General features: G+C 38.0%; 1 protein-coding gene across 10 annotated transcripts in view; it reads left to right on the top strand.

Annotated features, from left to right (window-relative positions):
- The first annotated feature begins 291 nt into the window (after positions 1-291).
- LOC132102936 (POU domain, class 2, transcription factor 2-like) overlaps positions 292-24,951 on the top strand; it is a 31,689-nt gene continuing 7,029 nt past the window's right edge. For 4 of the 10 annotated variants that reach the window (XM_059507669.1, XM_059507667.1, XM_059507674.1 and 1 more), the window contains exons 1-6: positions 18,999-19,260; positions 23,103-23,168; positions 23,758-23,792; positions 23,883-23,942; positions 24,186-24,296; positions 24,475-24,723. In XM_059507669.1, coding sequence (XP_059363652.1) covers positions 19,101-19,260; positions 23,103-23,168; positions 23,758-23,792; positions 23,883-23,942; positions 24,186-24,296; positions 24,475-24,723 — 681 coding nt within the window. In that variant the 5' untranslated portion in view covers positions 18,999-19,100. Of the gene's footprint in view, positions 563-18,998; positions 19,261-23,102; positions 23,169-23,757; positions 23,793-23,882; positions 23,943-24,185; positions 24,297-24,474; positions 24,724-24,951 lie in introns of those variants that run through there. The other 6 variants (XM_059507671.1, XM_059507668.1, XM_059507670.1 and 3 more) reach the window with 5 other exon arrangements.

The following is a 24,951-nucleotide window of genomic DNA, read 5'->3' as shown; positions in this document are numbered from 1 at the left end:
GCATTTACAAACGAGTAAATTTATGCCTTTGAGTGACTGATACACATGTTCGGAAAGCAAACCGAACAGTTATACCAAATAGCCTACTGTAGCTGAATACCAAAACGAACCGACAAACGTTTAAGTAATAGTAAAATAACCCACGTTTGTCTTGTTTTAATCCGTCTATCCGCCTGTGTGCGCGCGCTGGGAAAATACAGTCGCCCTGCGCGCGTCTGCGTAGATATGCATGTAGATCAAAAGTAAACTACAGGCGAAAAATAAAAGGTTTCAAAAAAAATAAAAAATTAACTGTAAAACCTACGTGTAAACGCAATTTTATGAATAACCAGTTTTGTGTCAAAAACGCCTGGATCACGGAACCAAAGTGAGAAAAGCATATCTTGCCACAACTGCTAAAATTGCAAAGAAAATTCAACAGCAAAAAGAACATCTGATAAGAACCAGACAAGAAGACGGATCATGTTTGTTCCTTTGCCGGTGCCGTTTGTCTTGCCGAGAGCTGCCTCTGACCTCCACGCCTGGCGCCTCAAGTCCCCGCTGGCTCTGCGCTCTCACTCCGGTAAGGCTTTCTTCCAGAGCAACCATCCTTTCTTTCTTCGAACACTGAATCCCGAGGCTGCGCTCAGTGGCCTAATCCTCGTATCCATAATGTGCATGAAACATCATCATTTGACGTTTTCTGTGTGTCGCGCTTGCCGCCCTTTCCAACATTTCAGTTTGGTCCAACCGACGCGAGTCAAGTTTGTCTTCAGCAAAACTAGCACCGCGAGTTCTCGCCTCTAAATGCAGCTCAGGTCGGGTTTGTTTTGTAAAGGTGTTTCCTAAATATATTCCCGTGTCGTTGAGCTCAGTTTCTTCAGGGCTCCGCACCCGTCCGCCTCCTCTCGCCTCTGCCTCTGCCTCCGTCTCCCCCGAACTAAACTCGCGGTGAGCTGGGAATATTCATGCCAACTTATCGATCTCCGCAGGATCGATTCCGGGGCCGGCGGATCGAGGGGAGAGAGGAGAGAATCAGAGCAGCCGCAGAGAACAGAAATGAGCATTTATGCTGTTTAAACATCTTATGTTTGGCTCACAAACACAGATGTAGTGTGATGGTCAGGTAGATAGTTGCTCGCGTGATCAGTAGATGATCTCATGCATGTGTATAATGCGATTTTCACCTCGTCTTTTTGCAGCAAGTAAGAGACAGCGAAAGGCAAACGGACGACTGTTTATTTAATAGTTTTTATTGTGGGAACTTGCCGGTTGTTCGGTGGCCACATAAAGATGAAAACACAAGGAAGCGGGTATGGAGAAGGAGGGCGGGGGTGGAGTAGGAGGAGATGGGTGTAGTCTGAATTGAGGAGGCATAACTGCATAAGCGCTGCTCTTCTGTTTACTGGGTATGTGACGGTCTGAGAATACAATGAAAGTGTTTAGTAATTTTATACAGAAATGATGGTGTTTATTTTGTATTATTTTATATAAAGCTTAAATGGATTTTATATGGGGAGAATTTACATTTCATTGTAAAATGATTGTAAACATCATATTGATAATTGTTTTATGGTTATTATTTATGCTCTTGTAATGAGCATACCGCATAAATGAGCATTATTTGAAATAAGATACCGTTTCTCTTCTAAATTTTAGCCAAAAAACAAAAAACAAAAAATTAGAAAAGTTATTTATCTGCATGTGGAAAATTTCGCCTATATTATGGGTTTTTTTATGCATTCAGAAAGTGTTGTAAAGTGGCAATGGAAAGTGTTGTGCCTTATTTTCATTCAGACTTTTTTGGAAACTTATCTTACCTAGTGGGATTTGTTTTCTAGCTGTATGATTTTACCACTCCATAATTTGCATAATTCAGAGTCTTACAGGTTTTCACAGGCTTTGGGACTGAAGAATGATGCAGAATGGAAAAGGGTGAAGGATAATGAGCCTCTTCCCCTCAGAGATTAAGGGAGAGGAGGAGGAGTTTCATGCCCCTTTTGCTGAAATATAGCAAGTGTCAAAAGAAGATAAAAAAGAGGGCAGAAAAAAAGAAAAAGCTGTGGACCACTAAAGGAAAGTAGGGGCAGATGACAGTGAAAAATGGGAACGAGTATGGAAAACCGAGTTTGAGCGGGAGAGGTGATCTTGAGCTCTAGGCACAGCTTGTATGGACGCAGTCGTCTAGCTCATTAAGTATGAATGATAAGCAAGGCTGTAAACTTTATTGTTTAGCTATACATAATTGACAATTATTTCACATATAGAAGTGGGTGATTGCCCATCACTTCATGCTGCATGTCAAATACCATTGCGGCTAGCAGAAATATGCATATCTCATCATCATAGCCTCTTAATCACCTTTAGAGAGAGCGGAACCTATTTAACTATTATCCAGTTACTAATATATGCAGCTATTACACACTATTCCCATTAAATAGCGGATATAGACATGGACATGGACAGAGATAGAGATAATCAAGACCTATTCTTGTAAGTGGTCTCGGGAATTATTGCCATTAACGGCTCCATTAAAGTTTCATGTGTGTTACAGAAACAGGCAGGTCCTGGAGGATGAGAGAATATCGACTGAGAGAAAAAAGAGTGTACATTAAGCAGCATTCTGCTTTGCATGACATATGAACTAAAGAAAATATCTCCTTTCTGATTTGTAGCTTATCAACAGAGAGAAAGTACTACTATACATTGAATTAATTAGGATACAGTTACTTTTAAAATACTGAAAGATAATTGTCTCATTGTCGTAATGACAGGTGACAGTGTCAGAAATGGAATCCATATATTTTTGTTGCTATTTATTTATTTTTGGTATCTAAACGTATTTGTGAGAGGGAATGTGAGAGAAAGTGTTTTTATAGATCATGGCAAGTCCTATAGTGTTAAGATGATTGCTAACAACAAAATGCCAGATTGGGTTTGTTTGTAAAATAATGGGGAATCAATAGATATAAGGAAGATGTCAATACAGAATGTTCTAGTGCACCCTCTCTTGCTCTGATTGATTTGCCATGACGTCATGATGTTCGTTTAGTGACATTAGTCCCACACATCTTTTAATTGTACTGTTAGTTTCACCAGAGCAGAAATGTGTTTGCATCTGTGTGGGTTTACCTTCTGTAGTGTATTCACACTGATGGCACCCTTCCCCTCATTAGCACTTCTGGAAAATGCGGCTTTTCACTCTGTAAGATATTCCACAGAGTTCTTTCCTCCCAGTGAACATTACAAGCACACACACACACACACACAAACACACACACACACACACATATTGTGTCTTTACACAACCAGAGAGATATTTAAACTATTGAGTCTGGTCTGAAAACTGATAAGGAGATTTTAGACTGAACTCTCTGTCATATTTAAAGCTTAAAGAGACTTACAAGTGCTTGATATTTGATATTCGTCAAATATTCAAAAACTGCTAAAAACCAAAATCATTAACCTTCCCTCAACCTTTCATGCACTATAATGTAATCTTTAAGAAATTTAGATCAGTCAGTTTACATGCAGTTTTACCAACCATGATTATGTAAACCTTAATTGTGTTCTTTTATCCAAAAATAAAGTTTTAAATTAATGTCAACATTTAATAATGAATTTATTTTCAAAATTCAACTTTCTTGTGCATATAAGCATACTCATTGACAACAACATACAATGCAACTGACAGCGAAGATGTTGAAGTTTTGAAATCTGGATTGTGAGTGGTCTTCTTTCAGAAACACATTTGCATATGGAATTGTGACTGGTTCCATCTTTTTTTTAGATAATTATTTATTCACAGCCACATTTAAAGGTCGCTTGCACAGAACATGTTTTTGCATAAAAAATGTGAGACACAGTGCTCTGAAATCATAAAAGAAGGTACACATTTTATAAAAGTTAAACATCTTTTAACTTGAACACCACATTTAGAATGCTGTGTCATGCGCGGGACACTGCAAAAGACGTGAAACCTAAGAGCGTTGGTTGAACATGGGCATCTAGCATCTAGCCCATGTTTACATAGAAAAACAGCACAGTGGACCGCAGAAATGCATTTTGGGTGAACAACAACTCACACCAGTATTTCCTTGTTCCTGGAGGCACACCAACAGTACACATTTTGGATGTCTCCATTATTTGACCCATCCATTTCTGGTCTTAAAGGTCTCTATTAATGAACTGACGTGTTAAATCAGGTGCAAGAGCTTGAAAATGTGTCGTTGTGCTTTCAGGAACAGTGTTGGGAAACACTGCCTGACGCTGCACAGTGATTGTGTTGATTCTTGCATGCAGTCGGCTGAAAACAAGACGCATGTAGCAGCAAAGCCGCTCTGGTTCAGCATTTCACTTAAACTGAGCCGACCTCTCTTAATATTTAAAAAAAATTATTTTGCTGCCTTAAACACTGGTATTTATTTCTTTATTTATTTTTTCAGGAAATGCAAATTGTTTCATTAATAATCTATATTTCTGCCTCCTTTTCTCTTATTCTCATACAAATACACACTGTGGATGTGTTGGTGGGTACATGATGGCACAAAAATAGGCGAAGTGTTCAAACAGGCCCTTAATCAACACATCCGTGAGAGACAGCAACTGGTCAATACACCCCCTGCCAGTACAGCAGCACTCACACAGACCCACAACACTGCTGTGTTAATTTAGTGTGATTATCTGGCTGCACATGTGTATTGTGTGTGTGTATGTGCACATGTGTTGGAGAGAGAGAGAGATTGTTATATTCACCTCAGACACAAAAAACTGTTGTGTGTGTAGATGGATGGAGGGATAGAGACTATAATAAAAGATTTGCATTAATATACATGAATGAATGTATTGATATTTGGCATGGCAGGTGCATAGTGGCTTTACTGACAAATGGATGTAATGAAAGAAATGTATTTTAGAGAGTGGAGCGAATAGATGGATTGACACTGCATTATACCACTTTTTAAATTTGGCTCCTCCTTTGACTCTATAAGGTGAAAAATGGATAAATCAGTGTAATTTTTCCTCTCAGCATTTGCTCTTTGTGTGTATGTGTGTGTGTGTGTGTATTCTGATAATAGAGAATGTGTAATAAAAGCTTGCTCTTTGATTATGTCCTTCACTCCTCATGAACAAGCTCAAGACCTAAATCTGTTCTCTTCCTCCATTTCATTTAAGATTTATAGCGATCAAGGTCTCCCGTTCACATGTAGGGCTTAGTGAATGTCTTTCAGGGTTTTTTTCCCCTTTCTTTTCATGGTTGTAAAGTGGTCTGGTGTCCTATTTTGATTAAAATTGCCAATTAGTTTATTAGTTATAAAAAATTTATATTGGTAATTAATTCATATTGTATGATGATGTTTCTAATCTAAATGATATGATCTAATGATACAATTACTACTACTGTTATGGAGTAAACTTATTTATAATAATAATATATAGTATGCAATATTCCTGACTGGATGCTTTTGAGTAAATAAGCATTAGTGAAATGTTTACCATGTGTCATTTTAAACCTGTATGACGTTCTTTTGCTCTGTGGAGGACTAAGAAGAAATTTTGAAGAATGTTGGTGACCAAAACGTTATGGTGTTCTTTGACTTGATTCACTGACATGAAAACAAAACCCCAGCTAAAACATTTCTCCAGATATCTTCTTTTTATATTTCACAGAGGAAAGAAGTCATACAGTTGTAAATGATGGTGTTTCATTTGGGTGAACGGTTCCTTTAACACTTGTAAAACAGTATTATCTGCAGCAAAATTAGGTAAGATAAATGCAGTTTTACCCCAAACAGGGCACTTACAACCACAAAGTATTTTTAACTGACAACACAAGCCAAAACCACCAGCCACCTCACCATACAAATCTTGTAATTGGCCACATGCTGCCTTGAGTGACAAGTATGATCATCAATCAAATTAAGATGGAGAGAGGGGAGGGATGGAGCCTGACTCCCCAGACAAGCTGCTGTTAACAGGGTTTCCTTCAATCCGGATTTTTCAATCAATACACGGCTTGCCAATTTGTACTCTGCACCTGAGTACATAAAATGCCTATTGCATCAGATTACTCGAAGTTTATATCCATTAGGCAGCATGTTCTCATCACTTCTATAAGAGCAAATTGTTTCCATTCACTTGCAATAGCATTAAAACAGAGCAGGAAAATACTGAAACATTTAGTCTTTAATTTGACAGCCTTACTCATACATGCTTTGATGAGATAATTGTATTCCCTAAAAGCAATTAGTACTGTGAGTTTATTACCGTCAGTGCATATGAGCTCGGTTGGTGTCCGGCGTCCGATGATTCAGATTGGCATTAAACCAGGAATGCTGGAAGGATCACGGCTGAATGACTGCATTTTCTGGGGAATTTATCCAAGGTGACGAGGGACCTTAGGCAACATTGGAGAAATGATTATGGTCGTAAAAATATGTTGAACTGCAGATTTTATGAGGAATTATTTTACGGCTATCTGAAATGTTCAATTCTGATGTTGCATATGGCATTCAGCGGTCTGATATTTCGTAATGTTCACCGTTGCCTGTGGCAATGCTGTATATTAGACCTGGTAACTGAAACCACTGCTACTTTCACGCCATCGCAGTCTGGTTTCATACAAACGCAATTGACGCAAGCTTGTGTCTTAAGGTGATGATACACGGGGCAACTTTTTGAGCAATGTTGCCTTCAATGTGACCATACTTAATTGGAAAGTTGCCCCTGGTATCATCACCTTTACTTACCAATTGTAGTAAAAATAGCCTCAGCAAATTTAAGGAATCGTACAACCAAAAATTATAATTATGACACCATTTCCTCCCCCTCGTGTTGTTCCAAAATTGTTTAGCTTTCTTTCTTCTGTGGAACACTGCACTGTGTATTTTTTCCTCTCTATACAAAGAAAGTCAATGGTAACCAAAATGGTTTGGGGTAACATTTTATTTTTCAATGCCCTTGTTAAAGTGATATGGTTAGGGTTTGGTTTAGGGTTTGGTTTTGGATTACTGCATGTAATTATGCATAATTGTGCATAATTTACTGTTACTGTACTTTAGTAAGTAGGTCTATATGTAAAATGTGAAACAACCACTTATAAAACAGTGTCATTTGGTTTGGTTACCAACATTCTTCAAAATATCTTCTTTTGTGCTCCACATATGAAAGAAAGAAATATCAGAATTTTCACTTTTGGGTGAACTAAACCTTTAAGGTAATACTTTATTTTAAGGTGCCCTTGTTACATGTTACATGTAGTTACATTATAATAACAATAAATTATGCATAATTACATGTAAGTAACCCTAAACTAAACCCTACTCCTAACCCTAACCGTATAGTAAGTACACATAGTTCATTAATATTATTCAGTTCTTAAATGCATAATTATGCAGGTAATATTGTAAAAAATAATAATTAAACTCAATTAAATATTTAATATTTACATATATATTTATTTATTTATTTATTAAAAATATTTTTATTTATTTTATTGCTGAATAGTCTCCCTGTCGTCTCTGTCCTTTGCCTACATTATCCCTTAATTATATGTCTATTCCAGACAATAATATGATTTCAAAATCATGTCCCTCACAAATATAGTTTGACCTGTTTGTCTGTTCTGTTTGTATTGTTGTGATGTTGCGGTGTGGGATGTTTAACAGGGTTTCTTTATAAAGGCTTATCTTCTACCCCGTCCCTCCATATGTCTTGCTCTCTCTCCTCCAGTCCTGGTGTGGCATGATGGAGGGATTTTTAAGGAGATTTTTTCCCCCTGTTCATTGGACATTGATAAGCTCCTCTGTCTGTTGCTGCTGGCCTGTCATAGCCTCAACACTGCTTATAGCAAAATCAATCGGTCTCAGTCACAGAGGGCGAAAGAGACGAGAGCGTTAGCTGGCGCTCCGTACGCACACACACGTACACATACCCAAAGTCTATAGCCAACAAACACACATTTAGTTCAACTCCTGCCCTCCCATACATCTCGAAGAGGAGAAGATGGGATGAAGAGAAAACGCATGAGAGGAAAGGATGACAGAGGAAGAGAGGGAGCTAGAGTGAGGGACAGATAGCAGCATTAAAATTCATGGCTTTTTTTACCCTCTGTGCTGAAAAATCAATAGTGTTTACTATGAATGAGAGGAGTGCAGGACAGCAGAGCTGGGGGCAGATAGACGGGGGTGAGAGGGAATGGGGAGCTGGGGGGGGGTTGACTTCATTACTGGAGGCAGAGGCACTAGAGGTCAAGGTTAAAGACTCAGCCTAGCGGGTAGAAGGTGGGGGTAGTCTACAATTACGTACAATGCTGCAATAGTATCCTGGAGTCTGATACAACAGCCCTATCAGTATAAATGAGAACATGTTGGTTTGGGATTCTCTATCTCATGCGCCCACCACATTCGCTTGTGCTCGTGTGGATAAGCATCTGTAAATTCACATTTGGATGGTCCTGGAACTAGTTGGATGTTTTGTAACCAGCTGTGTTGCAGCTGATAGCGGCATCTGCCACTTTTGTATGTTTTAACGAACCTTAACAGCTCGTACGATGTGAAACACCCTGAAAGTTAAGGGGAAAAGTCACAAACCCTCTATTAAAGAGTCTGGAAAAGGCTGATTCTTCAGCCTCAAGTTTTGACGATAGATTGATTTAAATCTCTGGTGTGGATTTGAATCTTGTATTTTAATTTCAGTTTAAAGGAATATTTGGGGTTCAATACAAGTTAAGATCAAATAACAGCACTTTTAATATTAATTAATCAACTATTTCAGTTTAAACAAAGCTTAGGTATCTGGATTACAGTGTGGCACGTTCAATGGAAATTTTGGGGCTAATCCCTAACATTGAAATACAGCACTATACAGCCTGGAGACAAAATGATTTTAGTGTGAAAAATCACTTGCTTATATTTTCTGTTGTCCAGTTTTATAACTTACTGATTTATTTCATATTATTTTCCAATCAAAATTATGCCACAAATATTGTCCATCCATCTTAATAGTATAGTTCATTAAAATTCTGTCACCCTTTTTTTAATCTGTATGACTTTCTTTCTTCTGTGGAACTGTGGAAGAAGATATTTTGGTAACCAAACAGTTCCGTTTTCGCATTGACTTCCATTCAATGGACAAAAAGTGTAAGTCAATGGGGACCAAAATTCAAAATCAAATCATAATATTCTTAAAAATATCACAAAATATCAAAGAATATTTTATGGTCCACAGATGAAAGAAAGTCATCCAGGATTTAAATGATATGAGGGTAAGTGATGACAGAATTTATGACCCTTTATGTGCACTGATGACAGTGAACAATCCCTTTATGTGTACTGAACCCAATAATACTTTAAGTAAAAGTGAAAGCAGTGGGTTATTTTCTGGACTGGAGGTGAGATGGTCACTGGGGTCTGGTAGATCTATTGGCCTGGCAAATCCCCACCCCTTTATTTTTCTCCTTTGGAGGAGAGTATGTGTTTTCATGGTGATGTATACGGTATTCAAGTAGCCTGATATTTATGGATACTCATGAATGATGTAACAGGAGATGCTTGTCTCAGGCCCGTGTGGATGTGGCTGTGGGTGTATATGGAATATAAATGGAAATGTGAACTTTTACATCAGCATAAATTTCCATTAAAGCCATTTGATCGGAGTACATCGCAGTGAATATTTTCCTCTTTAAAGGCTGGCAAATGAAATATTTTTTCTGAGATATTAATCCGCTTTCACATCAGTTTGATAGTGTGTAGTTTTATGGATTAATATAATAGACATTCAAAGCCCCGCGGCTCATTTCTTTCATTCTTTTGTATTAGTAAGTGGTAAGACTGATGTGTAGAACAGGTGAACAGGCACACATGGCTGCTCTGCAAGCTTTGACTCATGCCTCCGCTGCACTCTTAAATAATGTAATAAAATCTTGCATTCAGAATGTCATAATATCTCATTTGCTTACCTTAATTTGCTAGAAAACTGTATTTAATATGACCTATGTGATGTTTCTAATCATGTTCATGAGTTACTATATTATCTGCTTTTATGCCTACCTCTCTCTCTCTCTCTCTCTCTCACTCTCTTTTGGTGCTTTCCTCCTTTTTACTTCGCACGGCAGCACAGGATGCTTTCTTATTCTCTTTTATTCCTTCCACTCTTTTTCACATTCTCTCTCTTTCTCTCTCTCCCTCCCTCTTTCTTTCTTAGTCGTCTGTTCCCTTAGCGACCGTTTCCAAGGCACCCACTCCCAAGGGCTGGGAGAGGGGTCCTATGATGTCATGCATGCATAACTATACACCTGATTTTTTTTTTATCTTTCTGCAGGACTCTCTTCCTTTCTTTTCTTCAAAGTGTTTGTATTTCAGGCTCTTGACTCTTTAAACACTTCTGTTGTTGTATGTATTGCCTCTAGTTATAAATTCCTTACCCAGACTGCAACATGATTATTTTACTGTGTGTTTGTGTGAGCTTGATACATGTAAATAAGTATTTACTCTGGTACATTATAATGCACACAGACTCTTTGTCCTTGCCATACCCGTTGAGATCTGATTCATATTAAACAGGCCTTTTATCGGTGTGGACACTATCGTGTGTGTGTGTGTGTGTGTGTGTGTGTGCTCCTTCACTTAACCTTGCCTCATCTTAGGCTGTAAGGTTTGTCCCCATGATGCAATCTGGCCTGACGTCTAAGTAACTTTTGCAATTATTTAGAAAAAAAATGTATTCAATTTATTATGAAACTTTAGTTATTTTGAATACACTAAATGTAAGCATCTAGTTATGACAATCATAATACTTGTGTCCACCATCCCATCCTCTTTGTGTGTGTGTGTGTATTTACACTATTTAGATTGCAAAACAAAAACAGCATATGCACGGATATGAAATAATAATTAGGTAGCTTTGTTGATTATTGCACTGTTTTTGTGCGTGATGTCAGTATTGCTCATTTTTAAACATCAGTGTTTCTAATGCATTTACCGAATATGTTCATGTTCATTTAATTCTATATGGTTTTACCTGAAATGCTCTCGTTGTTAAAAACTTTGGTTTTAAAACTCCAGCTAAAGTGCACTTTTACATGCTTTTTGGACAATGTTACATTACTAAGCAACAAATGAGTCAGAGGATGTAATGAATGTTGTGTTGTTACTGGTGTTAGCTGGTGAGGGTCACGGTTACTAGGCAACGGCCAGCTCAGTCTGTAGATATGCATTCGGCTCCTAATGGGAGCAGAAAAAGGGAGTGTGTGTTGGGGGTCAAGTTTGTCTGAAAGGGGATTAATATTTTGAGAAGGGGCAAGCAGTCGCCCTTTCTCCACTGCTTGTGTCTACACAGTTCACTTGTTGTTAGTCCTCTTTGAAGCTTTTGTTGTGGTGTTTCATGCGTTTCCAAGGGCGAGAGGTGGTCTCGGCTACAAAGTGGCCAGCATATATTCAAACTCAACTCACATGAGCAGTCTGTAAAAGTAGAAGTGACTGCACATGTTCATAATAAACATCCATTCGATTTTTGAGTGGCCATCAGTGGCAATGCCTTCCCACTTCCCTAGGCCAATATTAATAATGTGTTAGGGTAGTGCTATATTTTTGTTTAGTGTATAAGGGCATGCTAAACACTGTGCCAATCAAAAAAGCATCTGTACTTGATAGCTAAATGTAAACATTTGAAACCTGCTGGACACTTGTAATTCTGAATTCAATATTTAGATTTTTAAACAATAAATAGTGTTATACATATTTTAGATCTTTTGATGTCATTGCATTACCTACCTTACTCTTGTTCTTCTTTTCACCCTTGATTTTGTCTCTATCTCGTTCCCACCCTATTGACCCTCTTTCACCAAACAATCCCCTCTCTCTGTCTCTCTCTCTATCCTTCTCTTTCTCTCTCTCTATTGATCGAAATATAGTGAGCTCTGTTCTTCACTGTGCTGCCTCCCTTTAATCAATACAAATAATTGTCTACTCTCTCTCTTTGCCAAATACTCTCTCTCTCTTACTCTTTCTCTATCAATGAACCCCCTAACCACCCTAAGTCTGGGAATCCCCCCGTCTTAATGACCAGAGGTAACCTGTTCTCTCTGTCTCTCTCTCTCTCTTTCCATCGATTGGCGTGGGAGCGATTGACTCACGTGTGTAAACATTGTGTATGATTGTGCTGGGTCAAAGTCTCTTCAACTAATCCCATGTGGTTATTATGGAGACAGACTTTTCAATGATTGTCAGGTGAAGAACTAATCAGATTCTATTGGGAGGTTACACCATACCTTATAATACTCTGTGACTAGAAAAGATGAAATATCTAAAGATACTATGATCATGCTGTTGCAAATAAACATATATTAATATTATATCGTTTTTTATGGATAGAGATGATAAAGGAAAATCTTGAGGAGACTGGGATCCGGACACATTGCAGGCCAGATCTGAATCTTCATTTCCCACATGAGCACTAAGGCTCAAACTTGAGCAGTCGCTCTGATCATGAATATTATATATATATATATATATATATATATATATATATATATATATATATATATATATATATATATATATATATATATATAAATATATTATTGTATATTTTCACATTGTTTTATATTAGAGTAATTTTGTATTTGTTATTTAATATTATGAGATGCGCAAATAGAACTTGAAACTCCCCAAAGTCAAAGTTTAGTCTCTGCAGCTCAGGCTTATTCTGTAATAGAGTATAATATTAATATTAATTGTATACTATGTGTGGTTTTGGATAGCCGGGGAGGCACCAGAAATTGTTTTCTTCGTGATGACATTTTGTTTGGTTGAAGCGTGAGAGAAAGGGCAAGGACGGGAGATTCTTGCCTTCCAAACTCTGATTTATAAATGAGGAATTCTGTGAAGAGGGAGATTACAGGTGATACAGGCCTCATTCCGGATGGTGACATCCCAGTGGAATCTGAACACACAGACACAATGGAATGACATTTCTTTGGTGTTACACACAATTCACAGGACCAGTATACAGTACATTCTCTGTTGTGCGTCTTTGTGTTTTTAATGTGCATGTGTGAAGAGCTAAATCGTGCTGGACTTAGACATCTCCAATGATTTCATCCTACACATTTTCATGTTATATTTAAAATATAGAAGATATGGAATAATAGTGGGTTTGAAGAGTAAGAGGAATGTAGCGCTTCATATATATTCGTAGGCTATTGAAATATTGATGTATTTTCTTTGCTTTGGTGTCTCTGTTGGCTCTTTCTTTATCAGATTATGTCTGCTCTCACTTTTTCTCCTTCTTTCTCAGTCAAGCCTCAAGGATAGAAACCTTCATGGTTATGGTTCATGGATAGAAACCTTCAATAGAAATTTCAGAGGCAAAGAAAGAGAAAGCGGAGGGGTAGGGTGGGGTTGTTCTCTCAGGGAGCGGTCGTTAAGAAAGTGCCTCTAATGGGCGTCTGTGAGCTCCCCCCTGCCTAGGGCCCCGATCGATACCGACTCAGAGCAATAAAGCTTTCCCCTGTCATCTCCACAGAATACAAAGCAGTATGGAGAGAGAGAGAGAGAGAGAGAGAGAGAGCGATAGGTGAAAAGCTGTTCCGCTAGCCAGACCGATTTCCTATACCCCCCCCCCCCCCCCCCCCCAACCTATCTACCTCCATCTAACAGCAGTAGAGCCCGACCCCCTCTTTCTCTCCATCTCATAGTCCACCTCTCCTTTCACCAAATGTAGCACGGGTCCCCTGTGCCAGCTCTGAGGGGTTTTTGATATCTCCTAGCGGTCGGGAGAAGAGAAATAAATAATGGCAGAAGAAACTCTTATTTTAGTTATTATTATCATAAACACAGAGACAAGGATGGATAGAGAGAGACGACCAAGTGGGGTATAAAAAAGGAAAGGAAATTAAACAATAAAAGAGGTTAAAAAAGGAAATGGATGGATTTACAGAGAGAAAGAGTGAAATGGGATGAGAAGAGATTGAAGAGGGAATGAAATGATACAAAAGGGGGGGGGGGTAAAGGAGAAGGGGACTATGGGAGAGAGAAAGATGGATGTTGTGATAAAGATGGAGGGTGAGTGGCAATATTGATGAGTAAGAATGACAGACAGGAGAAAACATGAAGGGAAAAAACTGCACAGGGAAAGGTGAAAGGTTAAAGGTCACATTATTCCTGAAATTATTCCTGTAAGCCGGTGATATTTAATCATAACTACAATACTATATCTGAATTATCGGAAAAGAGTGAGGACAGAGGATATCAAATAAGAATGTGCAAAATAAAATATTAAAAATCAACTAGTGTTTGACTAGCTTAGGGTGGCTTCACTCTATCATATATGAGACAGATTCTTGAGTTTATAAACAATTAGCAGCACTACAAATTATTTAATGAAACTTGACATGCATTAAATAAAACTTTTCAAATATCAAATACAAGAGAAAACCTAGGTAAACTAGTCAGCCTCACACTAGTTGGCCATCATGATCCATCCTTCATGTCAAACCATACGGTTCCTCGTGACAGTGTCGGTGTGAACAGGTCCGTGTTTGTCCTCCATCATCGTGCGCTTGTGCTTTTTCTGTGACAGCTCTAGAGTCGCTCTCATTACACTGCTGTCAGCCTAATAACATCTCTTCCTCATCTCTCAAAAACAACACTTTCTGTGTGTATGTGTGTCTCATCTCTTTTGTTGTACCCTCACCCCTCCATCCTCCCCAATTCAGTGTCTCATTTCTTCTTTTATTGGAAAAAGATGGGATGAATCCTTCATCTTCTCTCTTGTAATGCTCTTTTGTTATTATTCTGCAGTAGGGCTGGGCGAATTACATATTTTTAGGTCATTCTCAGGCTTATGAAGTTATTTTATATATATCTTGATGTTTATGTATTTGTTCCGAAATGGTTGTTTTTATTAATCTGAGGAACCATAGTTTGACCAAGAAGTCACTATAGCCAATTAGATCCAAAATATTTAATGTGTAAAGTAAAAAGTTAACATAATGAACATTTTCCACATGGTTTTTCACTAAATTAAGTTTTATATATATAAATTTTATATTTATATATATTTATAAATTTTATATATACAATTATGTAAAATTTATCAAATATTAAACTCTTAAATTTTTATCCAGAGTATAGCAATAAATACTAATATTATGAATATAACAAATATTTCACCATTTTTAAAATAAATACTAAATATAAAATTTACTTTTTTAGCAAATGTAATGCATACCAAAAATTGCACAAATGAATCAGTAAACCAGAGTTTTGAAACTGATGAAAAAGTTTAAAACAGTTTGATTCAATATTGCACACAAAACATTTCAGTGTGTAGTCATTTGTAGCGACCAAGAGTGTCGGATTGGTGGCACTTTTTCAGTTTACAAACATTTCTTTCTACTTTCTAATCTTATCATCCCAGTTTTTCATTTATTTTCTCATCTCTCTTCATCTCCCCCTGTCCTTTTCTTTCCCAGTGAGATTTTACTATCAATTCTCCCTCTGTGCACTTCTCTTTCAAGTGGCCTGACTTTCCCCTACATCCGCATTGTTCCCCGTTCAGCCATATGAATTCCTCTCGGCTCCTCTTATTTCCCCCTCTACCTTTCTTCACAGTAATAATGCTACTGATAGAAAGAGGACCAAGTGTGTGTGTGTGTGTGTGTGTGTGTGTGTGTGCATGTGTGTGTGTGTGTGTGTGATTATTGTTGTGTCGAGAGTCAGAGGAATCGATCGATTGCAGAAAAATGAGGGTCTGTGCCAAAAACAATAACCACCTATTCCCCAGACACACACACTTTCTCACACACAGCTGCGTTCACACACACCTTTATACGCCAAAAAATATTAAGCATGCACACATTCATTCAGGGGAAACGACACATAACCCTCACATTACAGGATGAAATGCTCCATTTCCGGTAGGAAACTTATCAGCACAAGAGATGCTCTCCATTTACCATTTTTACTGTCTGTCACAGGGGTAAAAACATACACATAAGCACAGACAAACACACACACACACACACACACACACACACACACACACAAGAGAGACCTTTCACTGCTGTTGCCTGGCAACGTAGGCCATTGACCAATCACAGTGCGGAGCGGTGTCCAGTGATGTCACAGCATCTGCTGACCAGCAGGGAAAAAATGAAAGAAATATCTGGAAACAGTTTAAAAAGAGCATTTTCATCATTACATTACAGGACGTGCTGATGGTTTAACAGCTGAAGGAGAGCGTGGCAAGCGGAGAGAATGGACACTTGTGTTTATGGAGGTGAGGAGGTGGATGCCTCAGCCTGGAATGAAGGATGGAAAGTAACTTTATCAGCATTAAAGACTAAACGTGATTGCATCTGCAGAGTGAAGTGTGTTCACTGTGCGAAATAGTTTGTATCTAATCACTCACACACATATGCACTCATAGCGGTGACAGCTGAAAGATTGATGGCTCTCTTGAGGCCTGTAGCTCGCGCTCTGAAACGGACAGCTGATCAGATAGACATGGAGAGAAGGAGAGCGAGAGGAACATACTCGATTTTAAAGATAATAGAGGCATAAGGGCTGGTGGATCACGAGATGTTCCTGTTTGTTCCATGACTGCATCAGGCTGCAGGTCATCACACATGCTAAAAATGTTGTTTGCAATTGTTACGAGGAAGCACTGTTTCCATGGAAATCATAAGACAAGTGGCTGGCCAAATGGCCTGAGACCCCTGTGACATATGCAGACGTGTCTGTGCAGTGTGACCTCTGGGGTCATGAATTTGAACCCCAGCAGCTGCACAGCATACAGACAGGCTGTCGATGACCGTGAACCTGGCGCTCTGCTCTCTTTGTTTGTCTGTTAACTTGTATGAGATGGTATAGGAAGAAACAATGAATAAATAGAACAGTTAGAAAATTGAGCTGTCATATTGGCCTGTAAAGGCAGCTGTCTTTTGTTAGATTTGTGTTTGCGTGTGTCTGTATAGATAAATACAGATTAATACAGACTAATAACTAGATGATATTTAAACATTTCTTTTATGTTAACATGAGCAGTAAAGTTGAAATGGAGTGCTCGGAAATAAGAGTGATCAATCAGGAAATAGGAGAGAAACTCTTCATCACGTTCATCAGAAGTGGATCAATGGCGCCTCCTAGTGTTAAACATGAAGTACTTCGACTTCACCTTGACTTTAAATCACTTCAGCAGGCTGTTTCTAAAATCCGCCTTAGTAACTATCCATTACATCTAGTTCCTTATAACCATTTGGTTTGTTTAATACGCCAACATTCTCTATTCTCTGATTTCTGCTGTACGCATCTGAATCTCTGTTTAGAATCATAGACTGAGTAATGATGCTAAAAATTCTGCTTTTAAATCACAGCAATAAAGTACAGATGGAATGCTTTTACATCACTCCATCCACATCATCATCACTCAGCACCCTAAAACTCTGATCCTAAATATACAGTATCATATTGAGTATATGCTAGGAAATCTTTTTTGTTATATATCATATTAAGATTATCATATTAACCTTAAACTTTTATATTAATAGTATATCTGTAAATAATATTCAGATTATTGGGATTCAATTTTCTTGAATCATTTTAAATTTATGAAGATGCAAATACTAGTGAAAACTATATTACAGTATAGTCTGAGAAATAAAGGTACAACAGCTGTGACTCGGGCGGTACCTTTTCAAAAATGTAGATATTTGTACCTAAAGGGTCCATTTTGGTACTTTAAAGGTAATTAAAGGGTACATATTAGAACCTTATAGGTACAAAAATGTACCTTTTGAAAAGATACTGGCCCAGTGACAGCTTTTGTACCTTTATTTCTGTTTCTTAAGAGTTTTAAGAACTTTTGTATAAAAGGCTCATGCATAAATCCTTCAAATAAGTGTCTATACAAATATCAGTTGTATCACTGTATGATTCTCTTTAGAATAATAATGATATTTTTTTTTGTGGGATTTGAATTGGAGCAAATAGTGAAAAGAAGCCAATAAGGACTTAACACTTAAACACAACACCTCTATTTGTGTTGTTTTATACCTTTTAATTTTACTAATTTTCGAAATTGTGTAAAACAAATACATTAAGAAAAATAAAAGTGTGTATATATATATATATATATACACTGTATATAATAACAATTTGGTGTGTCCACACTGTTGTTAGATGTGGAACATATTTATTTTCAGTCACTTAGCAGTACAGACTGTAATCCAGCCCTGCTTCCTGCTTTAGATACATTACAGTTTTATATCACAGCAACACATACAGTTTGGTTTGCTTTCTCTGCTTTGTTTTGGGCTTCTACGGGGTGATTCATGCCCCAGTGTGGACGTGTGAGGTTGGAAAAAAGCCGTGTGCGCAAGCGTCCTCATTCTTTATTTCCTGATGGAGGCTTGTGTTGTGACAGATGTGTTGATATACAGTAGCGATACGGTGTGAAACGAGTGTGCGAGAGAGACGGAGAGTCACTGCAGGACTCGTGAGCTACTCTTTCCAGCAACCCCAGCACTTTCCAGCGGCACAACTCTCCCCCTCTTTTTACCTCTATCACACCATCTGCTTATTCTTTCATCTTTCTCTCCTCTCTGCTGCCTTCCCACTCTCAACCTCTTTCCTCCTCTCTATCTTCACCTGACCCCGCTCTTCAGCCCACCGATCAACAGCGCTTCACTTCCTTCTTCGTACGCTCACCATCCTGCTTGTCTTCCTCAGCATTTCCTCCTCCATATGTGACCGACGCATGAATTCGCTCAATGAAATGACCTGTAACAGACTTACGAGTGTAAAATGCAGTCAGAGTTGCATTCTTGTAAATGTGGCATGTCTGTCCTGACCTGCTGCTGTCTTGCTGTCTCGGGGTCAGGAAGTGGGCAAGAGGGGGCGGAGGTGTGGGTGAGTATAGCGTAGAGAGGAGGTGACGGAGGGAGGAGAGAAGGAGGAGTGGAGAGTTCACCCCTCCACTTGTTATCAGTTTGTTCCTCCTTCTTGGCCGCACACTGACAGAGTCAAAGAGACGCGGAGAGAGTGAGACAGAGGAAGAGTGTATTCATGTGTGTGAGAGGAAGAGGACCTCACTGAACGACTGCACACATATTCATCAACATGACAAAGAACGGTCCTGTTGCATCCATGGATTACTCTCATATGTGGTTGCCAGGTATGTGTCTGGAGTATCAGGGAGGTTGCCAGGTTGGTCTCTTCAGAGGTTTATTGATGGATTCATTAGAAATGCAGGGACGTCTGAGGTCATCAGGCCAAGAAGGTTAGTGTGGAGAAACTGAAAGAAAGAGCTATTCAAAGTTACACAAAGGCAGAAATAATTCCAAAATATGCTTTGTGAATTTCAAAGTGTCTATTTTCTCTAGAAATTTATAGGATTTATGTTATGGTGCTTTGCAAAAGGATTCACAGGTTTTTTTCCCCCTCAGAACACTATTTAAATTATTTTGTATAAATAATTTGAATGTTTTTGTTTAATGAGTTTTTTTTTTTAATTATTACATATTCTAATTTTTTTTAATTTGATTTACTTTATTTTGGAGCTGTTGTTTTAGCAGAGGCTTTTATCCAAAGCATCTTATAAATTGAGGAATATGACAAGCGATTCATCTTATGATTCATCTTTTCAGATGCCACCAAATGTTTGGGGTAAAATCTGGGCCAGTGTAGGACTTTCACATTCATGTTCTCATAGTTTAAGATCACTGTCCTGCTGAAGTTCAGCAGACAGAAAAATATGTTCTTGTAGTATTTCCTTGCGTTTTGCAGCATCTATATTTACATGTACTTTAATAAGACGCCCAGACTCTGCTGATGAAATGCAAATCCACAACATGACGCTTCCAACACTTTCTTCACTGAGGCTGTGGGTTATTGAAGTGTGGCCAGTATTAAATTACATTTTCACCAAATATAGACATTTTCACAGGTTTTGGCCTCAAAATAGTCACACTTTTTACTCATATTAAGATAATAATGCTTTTTGGCAGACCAAGTTTTTGTTGTTGTTGTTTGGAGAAATGGTTTAAATCTTGAATTCTCACCTACTGACCTCTGTGGCTTTTCTCACAAGACTCTTGCTGCCACAGTAAAGATGTGAGGTTTAGGGGGATTTTTTTCTAGGCAATCTTATGTTCCAGTTGTAGGATTTGTAATTTAGGAACATGTGAGAACTCTTCAATGATCTGGTTTTTTTTTTACTACGCTCTGGATATGAACTGGTGGTCTTGTGATTTCTAAATAATGACAGTTTTCTAAAACTAAAAACCTAAAAGCTGTGTTTTTCTCTTTCTAAATTCAGAGAGCTCAGTTTATCTGACTTTTAAGTGGTTAAAAACTACGTCAATTTGTGGTATTAAGTGCATAAAATCTTCTGGTTATTACATTACCGTTGTGTATGTCTACATTTTTTTGCTGGTTCATCAGGCAAATAAGCACTTTTTAGTATTGAGGAGGTGATACAATTATATGAAGTGACTGGAAGTGTATAAGGGTGCCTCTGGGAAACCCAGTGTGAAGTTCTTCATGGGGTTTCCCCTGCCCCAGCTCCCAACTGCAACTCTGACCAACAGTGCATCTGTCAGACAGATCACAGGACAGGAACTCTTCCCTTTAATAATGAACATTATTATGTGTAGTGCACTGTTAATATAGTGTGTGTTTGCTAGGAGAAGGAGTAAAAATGCTACCTTGAGGAGTGTTGCCTTCACTTACTGTGTAGATTATAGCAGGTAGAAACCAGCTACAATATTCATAAACACAACTTGCATTATCATAACTGACATTAACTGACCTTTCAAACATTTTAAAATTGCAGTTAAATACAAACTAAAGGAGCTGAGCAAACTGAGAGGTTAATTCATGCTGTGATGGAGACTGAGATCTGAAATTGCACTGATTCTTGTTTAAAGAAAGGTCTTCATTTTTACATGTGGCTTCAAAAAGTAAAAGTATGTGACAGGTGACTTAAAATGAGCCTCAGCTAGATTCAGGAACCTGTAGCTCAATAAAGACGCAACAGTATAACGTGATGGTAGAAGGACAGAAATCATGGGTTCAGCTCGGAGGAAAAATGAATTTGCTAAATGTAAGCTGCTTATTAAAGAGGCTGCATGGAGCTGCCAAATGGAAAATAAGGCAAAATGAGTGAATATGAGGTTAACATTGAAATAAGCCGAAACATGTACTGCTGAAGGTGTGCAGATAGTCTCTTTCTCCCTCTGAAATGTGGAGTATTATTATTGTCAGTTAATATTGCGATACAATAATTTAACTCGGAAATCATTTCCAGTATGTGCAGGCGGTGTAAGCATATCTATTTCAGATTTTAAAAAAGAAAAGAGATCTTTGTAATACAGAAGTTATGAAATAGAGAAGTTCAAAATAAATAAGAAAGAGAACTGTGTGTGTCAGCTACTGTATAAGGACTTTACATTATATAGCAGCACTTACATTTAAGCATGCCCGCATGTGTGTGTGCGTGCATGTGCATGTGTGTATTAATAGCTGGCCCGAAGGGTTTGGTTTAACACATTGTGTATGCCCCAGCCTGAGGGGAAACAAAGAGGGAAGTGAGACATTAACACCAAAACCATCAGGCACTCTTTCATATTAACTTCAGATGAATGATGAACTGCACATTAACTTCATATAAAACAAACCTTATATTCTAGATTTGATAGCGCAAAACTGTGGTGGATTTATATCGAATGAGTTATGATAGACTGCAAGGTGTCAGATATGCTTGTGATGATCTGCATAAAATAAACCATGATTAAAAACACTGCTTTGACATTTTTGCTCTAAATCAACGATGGTTCTCTGAAGACCTCTAGTCAGCTTATTTTTCATTCAGATGAATTATGACACCATACTCAAAACAGTCACGACTTGTGTGTGACACAATATGAAAATATTCTCAAACTTTCAGCCTGAGCTATCAGAGGACCATTTTCCCAGCAGGTCATTCTGTGGAAACCCTATAGATACGGCCTGTTTGCTGACGGGCCTGGAGAGGGGCTTTCCTCCCTTGTTACTTCCTTTCAGCAATCACTGTCAGTGGATCCTGGATTTGATTGTCTGAGGAAGTCGGCAATTCTTCAGCTTTTTTGGTGGCTTTTACAAGAGTGACTCAACTGATACTAGTGAAATCGGTTTCCTGAGTAACTTTCTCTGGGATTATTAGTCACGTTTTTAAGTTTTTTTAGTTTTTTTTTTTTTAGTTGTGCTGCCCCCTGGAGGAGTCAGATATTAATTATCTGATAAGACCTCATTGTTTCATGTAGTTTGCAAGAATGAAGTTTTGATGGACGGAATGGTGAATAAGTTAGAAATGAAGGATGAAGTGTGAGTGTTGAGGGGGAGATAGATAAAGAGGATCGGACGAGATAGTGGTATATGCAGGTGGGTGATATTATTAGTCAGTCGTTGACTTTATTTGCATTTTTCACAAAAGGGAAGTAAGTGTGTTACTATCTTTCTCTCTCTCTGTGCGTGTGTGTGTGTGTTTATGCATGTCTGTTTGAGAGCTTTTTTGGCTACAGAAATTATAAAGCTTACGCTAGTTGAAGCTCTTTTGTATTATAAAAAGTGCCATACAAATAAACTAAACTAGCTTGAATTTGTCAGAACCATGCACACGTTTAGTCGTGTGTTCAGATTTTTATGTTGAATATATTTATGTGTATTTACATACTGAGTGTATACCAGAACATAATAAATCTCTTTTGTGAAAAATGTTTTTAGGATTCTTAAAAGATACAACATATTTTGCCCACATTTATTTTGCACGCTCTGTTTCTCTCCGCTGAGGGACTGGGACAGTCCCATGGGCCCGGTTACAGTTAAATTTGAAGTGACACGTCTGTGGTGACGAAATCATTAAGTTGTTTGTTGGATTAAGCACGTCTCCACTTGTGTGAGAACAGAGGAAACTTGACCGCTGTATTTTTTTTAAGCATCAAAATATGTGCATTTGTGTGTTCATTCAAAATATAACATATTTGTGTTTGTTACACTTCCATTCATCATCATGAAGTATTCGAAATGCATCAGCATTAAACAAAAGTTGATGACTGACCTCATATCCTTCTCTCTTTTTCACAGATATCAGAATGTTAAAGCCAGTAGAGGTTGAGAATCCAGCGGCAGACTCTCCGATGGAGAGCACTGGTATAAAGATACATTATGTTTTTGTATGTTTGCAACACCGCTCCATAAAAAGGAATTTCCAGCTCTGATATTTACTTGACATAATAACATTTGCACTAGCCCTATAAAATTATTTTTTGCAGCATATATATATATATATATATATATATATAAATTATAAATATATAAATACATATTCATAAATTATGTAAACAAAATATCAATAATAAAGCAATAATAAAGAGTAAACTAAAGTTAATTTAACAATAAAAATTTATATCAATAAATAACGTGTATTTTGCTATAATAAAGCTAAAAAGAATAACTATATTATGTTAACTTTTTATGTAAAATCACTGTTTTAAATTCATTTTAAATAAGTAAATATTTTAATAATTTTAAAAGTTTTAAAATTGCTTGTTTTATTCTTGTTATTATTTTTCTTCATGATTATTTTACTTTCTTTTATGTAAAGCACTTTCAATTACCATTGTGTATGAAATGTGCTATATAAATAAACTTGCCTTGCCTTGCCTAAAAACTTAAATGATCAGATTGACTAAATGACTAAATGATCAGAAATGTTGTTTTCTCTTATTGTGTTTCTCAGACTCCGAAAGAAACGGCTCAGATTCAAATAATCAGGTAAGTCACAGCCAGGTACCAGTACATTTTCATCTGAACACAGCATGATTCAAAAATAAGTCATATTTTCAATGTGTTTCCCTCCATTAGGTTCAGCCGCTGAAAATCAACCCTTTCTCACTTTCTCCCACACTGAGCAGCAGCCCCAAGGTGAGGGGATGTGTTTAAATGCATGTGAAAGTGATTTACATACAGATCTGCACATTTTCTTGTTTGTGGCCAATCAAAAATTAGTTTTTTATTGAGTCTTTTACAGTTTTTTCCATCTCATGAGCTGCTAGTTTTTTTTTATGAACCTCACTTTATCACCCTCCTTTCAATACCCCCACTCACTGTGTCTCTTTTAGTAACACATGAATTCATCATCAACATTTCCCTGTCACTGTGTCTCAGACTAAGGTGGAGGATTGTGGTGAGATGTCTCCTGCTGCTATACAAACTACACATGCTCAGACGGCCCTTCCCCACACACAGCTGATGCTAACGGGTGGTCAGCTCGCAGGGGTAAGATGAAGAACCAGTACATGAACACGCACTTACTCTTTATATATATATATATATGTGTGTGTGTGTGTGGGTTTCTATGTGCGCTTGCTTGCTTTAGATGTGCTTTCTTTCATCTATTTTTTTTAACTCTTATTTTCACCACACTTGCATTCTCTGCCGCTCTTTCTCTCTCTAGTTGACTGCACTTTTGCCAGCACAGCAACAGCTGCTTTTACAGCAGGCGCAGCTCCTCGCTGCAGCTGTGCAGCAGTCGCATGCGGCCCACGTGGCCAATCGACAGCAAGCCCAGCAGCAGGCCAGTCAGCACGCAGCTCAGCCGCAATCGCAGGGCCAATCGCAGAGCACACAGGAACAAACCGCCGCCCCTGTCCCGCCTCCTCCTCACCAGCTTTCCCTTTCTCAGCCAATCCAGCTCACTGCGCAGGTACAGCCAATCAGCTTTGAGCAGCACACCTTAAATGAGGTGATACAATCTTAAAAATAAAGGTGCATCCACAGGACCATTTTTGGTTCCACGAAGAACCATTCAGTTAAAGGTTCATTAAAGAACCATCTCTTTCTTATCTTTTTCTAATCTAAAGAACATTCTTTCTCCACAAAGAACCTAAAGATGTTAAAGGTTCTTTATGAAACCATTTAGACAAAAAAGGTT

Source organism: Carassius carassius, chromosome 24 (assembly GCF_963082965.1).
Source record: "Carassius carassius chromosome 24, fCarCar2.1, whole genome shotgun sequence".
NCBI classification, from domain to species: Eukaryota; Metazoa; Chordata; class Actinopteri; order Cypriniformes; family Cyprinidae; genus Carassius; species Carassius carassius.
Note: the sequence above shows the minus strand (reverse complement) of the source record. Positions and strands in the feature narration are given on the sequence as shown.